We start from the raw sequence: 12,147 nt of genomic DNA, 5'->3' as shown, positions 1-12,147 counted from the left end.
GCCGGCTAACCGGCGCCGGGTACCCGGTGGTGAAGTGTATGGGCATGCCGGATTAATTACGCCGGTACATGTGAAAGCTACGTACCATGCCCATACACTTCACCACCGGNTGTATGGGCATGCCGGATTAATTACGCCGGTACATGTGAAAGCTACGTACCATGCCCATACACTTCACCACCGGGTACCCGGCGCCGGTTAGCCGGCAACCGGGACATGTGAAAAGGGCCTAACGCCACAGTTCAACGTAAAGGTGCTGATATAGACTTGAGCATTCACTTGTAACAGAACATCGAGCATTCGCCGTTTTTATATTTGTCGAACTGAACAACCAGCTGAGCCAAGCATAGAGCCAAACATTGCTATGAATGTTTTCATGAGCATTCTAGTGAACGCTCTAAAATAACAATAACTAATTATTTTATAACACACTGGAGCTGGAGAGCAACAGGGTTGCAGGGAGGGTTGTCGCAGAGCGGCGGGGCGCGGAACGATGACCGAAGCTTGGTCGCCAAATAGCTCGAAGCAATGCTCGCTTGAATGCTCGCCAGAATGCTAGCTAAAATGTTCTCATATTTTAATGCTCAAGTTTATCAGCACCTTAAGATGACGCAGTGACACCACTCCGGAGTTGCACCGCTACCGCAACGCATCCTGTGCTTTGGTTCTTTCTGTTCTTATAGTAAGTGGTACTTACAATGAACAACTAGCATGACTCGTTTGCTGACTGAAGGCGGAACACCGTTGCTAGCGATGCAAAGGTATGCTCCCATGTGTAGTCGAGACACCTTTACCAGGTGTAGGACGGCGCCGCTCACCGACGTATCTGAAAAAAAAATGGTTTATATACCAGGGTCTAAGGTACCTAGAGTAAGGTAAATAGAGACGGTCCATTTGGGGCTTGCTAACTTATCACGAATGATGAAAGATCGAATGACATACTCGTAGTATGCTCTAGCTTGTAGTTTAATCTAATTAATACACTGTAATGCTAATGCGATGAATAATTATTTTGATCACAAAATAAAAACCGGTGCATTAGTAGCTAGCTACTTTTAGGAAAAGAGTGTTACAAACAATATAAAAATATCAATTACAAATGATTATCTAGGCTCCTATCAACAAATTCATTGAAACCTGATTTTTACAAGTTTTTTTTAAAACTTTCGGACAAGTCTTACAAAATACTTGCAATAAACCTACTGCATAAAAGCATAATTTTAAATTACGATTTTCCTTACGGGAAGTTCACGTTTCCTTTTGAATTATTTTAACCATAATATTTGTAGTCATCCCACACAACGTCAGGACCTTTGTTGTTCTTACTTAATTTATGATAATGAGCTTCCTTAATTGACAGAAAGCTTATTTTGTTAAATTCTATTACGGGACGTCAAAGGGAGAAGTCATTCGTAATAATTGACTCGTATCCGAGTGGTGTCAATATTTAGGTGTGAAAGTAACTTTATATAGATTTATTGTTGTATTTTTAGCACGACGAAAAAAGTTAAGTAATTGTGCTCTACTTGATTAATTAAAGCATCTCACTTTGTTACTATTTTTACAAGTCGTGTGGGTTGTGTCGAGTCACTGTGTCAAATTTTCACAGCTGCTATTTACGTCTGATCTACCTATAATGATCATGAGTGTTAGGTAATGTTAATTATATTAAGCAAATTATAAATAACTATTGTCTTTTTCCTAGGTCAAATTATACCTTCTAAAATTGAATTTTTTTTTAACCTAACAATATTTCATCAAGTCCTTGGCCCACCCAAAAAAAGCAATCGAGAGCCCGAGATCTGCCTTTATCTGTAGGTAGTTGTATGGTTTCGTTGCCTCGAATTCACACGAACCAACCGAAGTTAACACCAATTACCTACTTTGCCCTCACAAAAGATCAAAGGAAATTCAAATTCCGAGGTGTGGCTTCTTCAATAACTGACATGTGAGTCGATGAGTTTTCTATTATAGTAAGTAGGTTGTTACCGCGGAATCTAGGCAATGTGGCTAGGTTCATCGACTTCTTGACTCCGAGAACTGATTTTGCATATATTTAATTAACTAACTATTATTAATTTTAATAATTTCCGGCATGTTCATTATTCATGCTGGTGGTATTGCTATGAAAAAAGGAATCAGTAAATTTTCTGGTTTGCAACATTACAGAGACTGTGTAGGTTCTATTCTGAGCCAAAAGGATAAATAGAGACGAAATTAGTCGTGTTAAAAGAAAAAGAAAACTTTTGTGGATAGTTAAGTCAATTGTTAAGCTTGTCAGGCTATTCCATATTCTATTTTTTTTTTGTTATTTTTCATACATTTGAAAATTACAGAAAGTTATTTTCAACGGCGAATCAGCAGAGCATAAAAATCGAGATGAAATTTTCGCCAGAAAATGCAAACCACAATACACTCTCACTCCAAAATAATAACTTACTATGTGTGTCACTAAAGTTGCTCGTGGGCCAAGAAGAGGTCACCGGCCTCCTTCCTCCAGACCACGCTGGGCGTGGGCACACCGTGGGCAGCGCATCTCAGCATCACGTTGACACCTTCGCGAGTATCTAGTCGCTGCTTGTGTCGTATATTAATGACTTACTATGTGTGTCACTAAAGTTGCTCGTGGGCAAGAGGTCACCGGCCTCCTTCCTCCAGACCACGCTGGGCGTGGGCACGCCGTGGGCAGCGCATCTCAGCGTCATGTTAGCACCTTTGCGAGCCACCTGGTCGCTGCTTGTGGAGTTACTTACTAAGAATGTGTTTTGTCACCCGTCATTCGCTCTACACTGGAGGGAAGTCAAACTCTAACTTTGCACTCCTCTTATTATGTTCTCCTGATTAATTTCGTTGCGGGTTCAATAACAGCTTAAATTTCCCTCGGGACAAACTTGGCCTTTACTGGTTGGGTTTTTATAGGCCGTCAAGCTGTAGATCCTGGCTACACAGGAGTTGCAGCGGTGCAGGGAACGTGAGTTGGGAATAGTCCTGTAACTTACTATGTGTGTCACTAAAGTTGCTCGTGGGCAAGAGGTCACCGGCCTCCTTCCTCCAGACCACGCTGGGCGTGGGCACGCCGTGGGCAGCGCATCTCAGCGTCACGTTGGCACCTTCGCGAGCCACCTGGTCGCTGCTTGTGGGGTAGTCCAGAATATCTGGTGGCACTGTGACAAGAAAGTAAATTGAGATGAGTTACGCAAAAGTATTACTGTTAATGTGCATAATGATAGGATTCTATAATCCGAGTGAGAGTGTGAGTGTTTTTGACACAGTAGTGTTTTTTTTTACTTATTTGTGTTTTTATTTTTTTTTGCTTTTAATGCTTGTTGATGGATAAGCCATTGAGCCTAATGAAACTAGTTATTTGTTTTTAAATGCCTAATTAAACACGGATTGCCGCTTATTAATAATAATTTGCCATAAAATAGAAACGTTTCCAAAATACATTTGAATCCCAATGCATAATAGAAGTAAGGGGGCGTCCATAAATTACGTGAGACTTTTAGGGGGGGGAGGGGGTCAACAAAAACCTCACTAAATCTCACGTGGGGGAGAGGGGGGGTCTCAGGAAATATCACGTAATTTTTTCCGCACGAAATAGAGAAATAGAGTTTGCCAGAAAACTGGGTTTAAACCTTAAGTAAAAAAATTAGCCAAGTGCGTGTCGTGCCACGCGCAGTGTAGGGTTCCGTAGTTGTCCGTCGTTAACAAAATATATTTCAGAAGCAAGCAATTAATTCATCTAAAGTCGCTTTAATATTTTCTTCTAAGGAATTTTTATAAGATATGAAATTTTATAATAAATGAGTTAAATGACTATTACCTACTCTTAAACTAACTGACCTACCCTAACCGTTATAGTTTTCTTGAAAGTTCATAAAAATCAGTATTATTATGAATTTTTCCAGATTTTTCAAGCCAACAGTCTAGTTTTTAGAGGACGCCCTGCTCGAACAAAAATTGGCACTTTAAACGTTAATAGTTTGCAAACGGATCCCTAAATTGAAAAATAGTCTTTGAAACCCCCAATTATGTCATCCAACCATATCCTACACGATGGTGTAGAAGATGAAAAAAAATTCATCCGGCGTGATTAATATACATACCTCCACAAAATTACAGCTCTCTAATGCCAATAGTTTCCAAGCAAAACCTCGGACAGACAGACATATCGAAACTATAAGGGTTCCTTGTCAGGACTATGGGACCCTAAAAAAATATATTTTCTATGATGATAATGACATTTTATTCTATACCGTCTAAACAAATAAAACTAACAATGCTTCCGTCTGCATGTGTGAATACTAAAATGCAGAATAAATGACGAAATTAAGAAAATTTCGTTTTTTTTAAATATCACGTGAGATTAGGGGGTGGGGGAGGGGGTCAGGNCTAAAAAAATATATTTTCTATGATGATAATGACATTTTATTCTATACCGTCTAAACAAATAAAACTAACAATGCTTCCGTCTGCATGTGTGAATACTAAAATGCAGAATAAATGACGAAATTAAGAAAATTTCGTTTTTTTTAAATATCACGTGAGATTAGGGGGTGGGGGAGGGGGTCAGGCAAAATCTCACCAAATCTCACCAAGGGGGGCGGGGGGGTTGAAAAGTAGCTAAAATTGTCTCACGTAATTTATGGACGCCCCCTAATAAAAACGGGAATTAAACGTACAAAAACCATTTTAAAATTTACCACAAGCGGCGAGAAAGTTATTCGAACAATAAATAATTAATGAAGATCGCAAACTGTTGGTAACAGTTTCTAAATCCACTGAAATTTTATAAATGTAAAAATATTTCGCTGATAATTTGCCACATTTGCAAGGCAAAACAGTGAATTCCATAAAATTATCGTACTTTTATGTCTGAAGGTTTTACTAATCGAGATCGCTACTAAGTAATAGGTAGCCTATAATTATGATTTGCCATTTTTTTCTTTCTGCAACTTCTCTTCTCTGATCTGTGGTGCACAATGGACGTGGTGCACAATGGACATGGCGCACAATTTTTGTTGAAGATGCCAAAAAATACTACAAAAAATTAGAATGAATACTGTATTTTTACTTTTTTGATATCTTTAAAAATGACTGAAATATTCAAGCTCAAAGTGCGCTCTTCCGCTAGGAGCGATTTTCCGCGCGGATTTTGAAAATGTGACGTAGTAACATGAAAAGCTGCATGTAAGATATTATCTGTGTACAATGGTTAGAATGGTTAGTAGGGGAGCCGAAGCGGGGATTTCGGGACTTACTAAAGAGTGGCAGACTAACATACAAGGAAATACTTTGTACCTGGTTGATTACCTCTAAGTATGAATTTTTGATATAAAACGGCATTAGTTCTTATGCCTCTCACCCAAAAAATACCTCAATTAAGCCCAAATTTGAGACCGCAGCCAAACTTTGAGTGACGATGGAAACTAGCCTAGATGGAGGACACATGAAATTGAACTTCTGCTTCTTCATTGATAAAGACTTATCATTTACCATACCTTATCATTTTGTATTCCATTTTCAAGTCACTTTTTTTTCGCTTACTGTTTAAACAAAACGTGGGATTTTTTTAAATCTCAGGTCTTTTGAACGCACATCTGAACGATGTCTGGTTTTAATTTCTTCAGTTACTCCGTGACCATGGCGCTTACAACAGTGCCGAAATATTGGAAACTCAAAACTAAGGTACATGGTAGCAATCCCGTCAGTAATAATAATAGGAAAATGTCTTGAAAAATAAGTAAATCGTATATCACTTTATGTAACTAATTTTATTATGTAAGTATGATACATATAACTAATCACTTCATTCAGAACTAGAAAACGATTCCAAGGATTCCACTTTTCTTCAATAGATGATCAAGATAATAGAGTTATTTATTATAAATTGCTCTTCCACCATTTCAATTATTCTATCTTACATCTTACTTGATGAAATCTTCTTCAATTTTATTTACATGGTCTTAACTCTTAACATTTTCACCATTCCTCTGCACCAATTTGTGAGGTACACCTGAAACCCCCGATAAAGCAGCTATTATAAGAATAATATTTTAAAAAACCCTCCTTCTGACGCAGTTAGGTAATAAACTAAATGTATCCAATTTCACTCCAACTTACTGTCAACTCAACGACGCGCTTTAAAATCAAAGATTGACTTTGAATTATGCCTTATTTTACAATACACATTGAAAACAATATGACTTGCTTGAGTTTTTTCGACTTTTTCACAAAAATAACAAATAGGCATGAAGTGATTACAAAATTTCTGCAGCGACTGACAGTTCACTTGATTTACTTTGACAGGTGACAATAAAGCCATAAACATTTGCCATATGAAAGACACACTTTTCAAATATTTTTGTTTGCCATGAGATTCTGGTACTCCTATACCTATCATTTAATGAAAAGATAAAGTAAATTTTTTCAGCACAACGAAAATCTGCTTTGGCGCGTAGCAATGCAACGTCACAACTGCAGTTCGGACTTCTTTATGCGTCCACTACACATACAATAAAATTTGAACTATCGCACATTTTTTCTTTTTAATTCTAATTCAGTAAAAAATGTTTTTGAAACCTTCATTCAAAATTCAAATGTTATTATCATATGACAGAACTTATGACCACGTACATTGAATAAAATATTTTTCTTTTTATCATCAAGCTTAGCAGTCTAACAAGTTACTATGACACTCGAGTTAATCCACATTCAGTACCATAGCCTCCCCTTCTACAAGGCCCTCTACAAATGTCAAAACGTCACTTAACCCTTTTAGCACCAGTTCTTTTGTTTTTGAGAAGATATACCCAAATTTTTATATCAATTTAATTATAGTCCAGTCGTTTGGTAAAAATTAACGTGGTTACCTGGAAAGTGTTCCGGGAGTTTTGAAAATTGGTGATTTAAATAGATTTCGCTATGTTCTCTGTTAGTTAAGTGTGATTGCCGCGCTCGTTGCGAAATTGGAAAAATGCTGCCTTAGAGAAGATTTTTGATAGTTACATTCTTTCCTATTTCGTCGTTGCAGCCAAATGACGTTCACTGCTGGACAAAGGCGACAGGCCTTTGAGTTTTCCATAGGTTTTTCATAATGAACAGTCCTGCGCTGCCCGCATTCAGGTTATTCCCGCGACCTAGTAGGAGGCCTGCCCACGCTACGTCTTCCAGCCCGTGGTCGCCACTCAAGAAATTTTCTGCCCAATGGCCATCGTCTCTACGAGCTATGTATCCCGCCCACTGCCACTTGATTTTAGCAATTCTGCGTGCTATGTCGGTCACTTTGGTTCTCCTGCGGATCTCCTCATTTCTGATTCGATCACGCAGGGAATAAACCCCGATCATATCCCGCATCATAAACATTACTTTACTTCATTTTAAACTTCCAGACATCCAAACTTTCGCATTTATAATATTAGTAGGATACAATTATGTAATGTAGAAACAAACAAGACAAAAAAAAATGTATACTTCAGCAACGCGAATTTTTTTATACTTCAGCATATTTAGGACACCTGCAGCGTGTCCTGCATTGATCAAAGAAAAAAGAACTCGCAATTTAGCAGGTACATTAATTTGACTGTTTCACAACTCTAAATCTATTTAACTTATTATAGCCTGACCAGGAACATAAAAACCCTCGCCATGTTGCGGAAAACTAATGGTACTAATTTCTTTTAATGGCAACAGTAACTGAAAACTTCATTGACATGTCACCTTGCATGTCAGTCTATTGCTGTCAAAGTGTAAACAAACCTTTATATTAAATGTGCGCAATTGGTTTTATGAATTAAATTGCTAAAATATTTTTATAGTCGTGAAAGAACAGATGGACTATATGGAAACTGAAAAACTATTGATTTGTGAATTATGATCTTAATTAAAAGCAGTGCATTAATTTCTTATTTCATTCTTATTCATAGAGATTTTTATAAAAATTTGTTTATAACATATTGCTGAGCTTCGTGGAATTGTTAAACGTAAAATTATTAGTTACCTACTCATGTTAGAAATTTTAAACATTGTGAAGAGCAGCTTTATCCTAAGACAAGTTTTTAAAAAACTTAAATGGATAAGGCTAATTTGTAATGACAATGTAACATGTGTTTCATAATAAAATATTTGTATTTGTATTTGTAAAGAAAAGTGGTTCACAATGTGTTAAAGTATTTGTCGAAGAGAAATACTAAGGGTTCGGACAATATTTTCATTGAATAATGTTTCCGACAAAGGTTGTCAAATTGACTGACATGTTTATCGTATAGTACAGTCCACTATGAAAATTAGCTGTGGTTTGTTTCAACTACCTATTTTAAAAATTTTGTCACTTTCTAAGTGTTGAATTTTATGGATTTTATTTTAGTTGGAAAAAGACAAAAAGTGGTAAATGGGTTAACGTGCGGGGGCTGCAAAATCATGTTGTGACGTCACGCGCGAATATTGGAAATTTTTGAAAATTTTAAAAAGTCCGTAAACTTCTCGAGGCTCTATCTTCGGTAATACTGGATGGATTGAGGTGAAATAAAAACTAGTGTAATGTGTGTGATCTAAACTTTAAATTAAGTCATAATTTAACTTAATATTACAACTTATGCGTGTTGTCCATTAATAGATTAATAGCATTCTTCAATAGCTACTGAAGGATAGAAAGTTGAAAATTCATTTTAAGATAAAACAATCCACAACACATTGGATTGGACCATAAGTACATTTTTGTTAGAAAAGATCAATATCTTATAGATACCACAGGTGTATATTTTGAAGTTTCGTTGCTGATTGCTAAAAATAGGTACTATAAGTTCCTTATTGTAAATTGCGTTAAGCATTTGACATTTCATATTGCCCTAACTGCTCAAGGTTAACTTCAATCATTAACTCTGTGCCATGCTTGAAGGCCAGCCATTAAGACCCCTTAAAAATAATAGTCTCAAAACTTTCCACCGTTTTCGGCGACGGTTCTACACCTGTATCTTTATTTCAATAATAAAAATACAGTTAATTGAATAAAAGTTTATTAGAATAGTTATATCGGAAAAACACAATTAACTCCTAAAACAGCTTGCAACTTGACTCTATCAAATATGCTGAGTTTTTTAGTGATAACAAAGCTTTTCTTGATAGATTATACAATGATCTTGTAATGAAAATTAAGATCGTTGGTTCCAGATAAAAAAGATCCATAAATACTCTTCTCCAAAAATATTAATAATATCACCATCGTGCTCTTCCATTCATCGACAAAGAAGAAGTGAATGATGAGGCACATGTTTGATAAAAGTTTTATCAATGTATGTGATGTTTCAGACCGGATGAAATAAATATTTTATGCTAACTGCGGCTGGAGTTTCATCATGTCCGGTTGGTCTTTGTTTCCGTTTTGCTTTGAACACAAAATGTCTGTAACTTTCTGTACATAATAAACCCTCGTTTCACTTTATAGCACCGACAAATGACGACAAAAAGACGTGATAATAAAATTGTGCTGTGGTTTATCGAAAAAGTGAACTAGTTATGAGACACCTACACAAAATTTAAACGCGCTTACAAGCTTTTATTTAGGTCTTGATTCGGAATCGATCTCCGTGTAATCAAATCTTACAAATTAAATTGGATTCACATTTTGATATTCAATTCAGATGTTTGAACGCTTGTATAAGTGGGGTGGCAATGCAGTACTTTATTGTTTGCAATGGAATGCAACGATTTTTATGAAAAAATATTTTATAACTTTACTACTTTCATCACCGAATATTTTTGCTTGTAGATGGAGAATTGCGCCACGTCGGGATATGGTAACAATTTTTGCGTTATTTTACTTCTTTAATTTTCCCTGTTGTTATGAAATATTTCAATAGGTAGGTATCCCATATCGCCGCATCGTATCAGTTGACATTTTGGTAAAAACAACGGCAATATGCGCGCATTTTTCATGAAAGCTATCATGAGTAAAATATAGGTAATTCATTTAAATCCTAAATAATGTCAATATTGTACTGTGTAGACGAGACAGCACGTTTAACTAACATTGTGGGGTTGCAATGGGTTGTAATAAAGGCAAGTTTGCAACAAAATGTAGAGTCTGTACTTAAATAAGTAGCTCATTTCTGTAGGCCGTCTGTCTCAAAAAATTAACTACAGCATTATTACTCGACGAGTAATATCAGAGTAAATACAAATGAGTAGGTCATCTTCATAGAAACGCACTGGCGCGGTTTGTATGTGAGCGCGCCAACACGTATGCGGCGCGCACGCACACACTGACAAAATTTTGCGGGGATTGCGGGGAGCCAGTCGTGGTTGCGCCGAATTTTGTCAGTGTGTGCGTGCGTGTTTCTATGAAGATGACCTACTCATTTGTATTTACTCTGGTAATATTCGTATATTAGGTATGAGAGTATTGAACAAAACTCACCTACGACATCTAAATAAGCAGTCTGACTCTTCATAGGGTCAGTGTTCAGCTGGCACATGTACCAGCCGCGGTCAGACTGTCTGACGTCATGGATGTGGAGGAACCAGACCCTCCGGTCGCTGTGGTTGACCGCGATCCGGTGGTTCTTGGTGATGACGTGGCTGGCGATCGTCAGGATCGTCTGCGTGTCCACGCGTAGCCACGCCACCTGTGGGAACATCACATTATAGTCCGTGGCATTTATCTATACTAGTCTATACTATCTATACTAATACTAATATAATAATATAAATGCGAAAGTAACTCTGTCTGTCTGTCTGTCTCTCTTTAACGCCTAAACCACTGAACCGATTTTGTTGAAATTTGGCATAGAGATAGTTTGAGTCCCGGGAAAGGACATAGGATAGTTTTTTTTATCCCGGTTTTTGAAACAGGGACGCGCGCGATAAAGTTTTTCTGTGACAGACAAAATTCCACGCGGGCGAAGCCGCGGGCGGAAAGCTAGTTACAAATAAATAAACAATAGGTTTCAATTATTTGTCCGTCAGATAGATAAATTAGAAAATATTTGACTCGTATTTTTTATTTTCTTTCATTAAATGATAACAGTACTACATTGAGTTGAAATGGAGCGTTACGTCACGTCTATGTAGAATTTTTACTTAGAAGTGACGTCACGCGACATTTCAACTCAATATAATACTGTAATTATTGGATTATAAAAAAAAATACGTGTCCAATATTTTTTTATTGTCTGTTTGACGGACTAAATACAATTTAGATTAATTCATTACCCAGTCATCATCTCAATTCTACACTAAACTCACTTGTTCCCAAAAAGTCGCACCGAAACGAATAATACTTACTCGTCGGGAAAAAAAATCCATGAAGTCACACTGTTACTTGTCAGTAACACTGTACTGTAACTTATATTCGTCTTCGCGCGTCTTTGTGAATGAAACAACCTATAACAGTGTGACTGGATGGGAAAATGTGGGCGTAAAATAATACAATTTGTCTCTCGTTTAGAATCCTACGAAAGTTGATTTTCCTAGGAATTTTATAAATTTGCGGTTCTTGTTATTTTCCGGTGACATATCCATTGTCGAGTACCCATAGTATCTACACGCATTGCTTAGTTTAGGACTAGATAAAGCAATGTAAAAAATAAGGGAGCGGATTTTTTTTTATTTTGGTGTTTTATAGATTGGTTTCTCCTAATAGAAATTTGATAGCATAAAAACTCCCCGAGTTATTCCATTGTCCAAGCATTTATTTGCACAGTTTACCTAACATATTTAGGTTGTGGGAAAAATCACGTCCTATTCATAACTACTACAGCTGCCACAAAATTAAATAATAAGTAAGTACTTACAAAAAGAAGCATAAAAAAAGTAACAACAACAAATTGTTTTAATATTGTTTAGAAAAAAAAGAAAAATGAACTATTTAAATTAGGTAGGTACCTATAATTAAAAATCATTTTCCTCCGTTGATAGAAGTAAAAGTAATCGACTTTTAAAGAGTTTAAAAAACTGAGAGCGGATCAGCGAAGTTGGCAAACTTCTGGTAAATTAACAACAAATTAAATCGGGACGAAGGCTTGAATAGTACTGAGATGAATCCGTTATCGAGGTAGTGAGAAATAAGAATAAAGTACTTTTAATTTATTCAATTTTCATGCCTCAGTCGGCAACCATTGCACTGACGGAGTTTTGTGCTCTGATAGTGTT

At 36.6% G+C, this 12,147-nt stretch overlaps 1 protein-coding gene across 3 annotated transcripts in view; it reads right to left on the bottom strand.

Annotated features, from left to right (window-relative positions):
* The window catches only part of LOC114356027 (lachesin), a 41,890-nt gene that overhangs the window by 10,777 nt on the left and 18,966 nt on the right, over positions 1–12,147 (bottom strand). For all 3 annotated transcript variants that reach the window (XM_028309112.1, XM_028309111.1, XM_028309113.1), the window contains exons 4-6: positions 10,415–10,622; positions 3,000–3,164; positions 698–826 (exon numbers count right to left, since the gene is read on the bottom strand). In XM_028309112.1, coding sequence (XP_028164913.1) covers positions 698–826; positions 3,000–3,164; positions 10,415–10,622 — 502 coding nt within the window. The remainder of the gene's footprint in view (positions 1–697; positions 827–2,999; positions 3,165–10,414; positions 10,623–12,147) is intronic.

The sequence above is a fragment of the Ostrinia furnacalis genome, unplaced genomic scaffold (genome assembly GCF_004193835.3).
Source record: "Ostrinia furnacalis isolate ACB-3 unplaced genomic scaffold, ASM419383v2 OfSCF2609, whole genome shotgun sequence".
In the NCBI taxonomy this organism is placed as follows: Eukaryota; Metazoa; Arthropoda; class Insecta; order Lepidoptera; family Crambidae; genus Ostrinia; species Ostrinia furnacalis.
The sequence above is the reverse complement of the archived record's forward strand: the minus strand, read 5'-3'. Positions and strand labels throughout refer to the sequence as shown.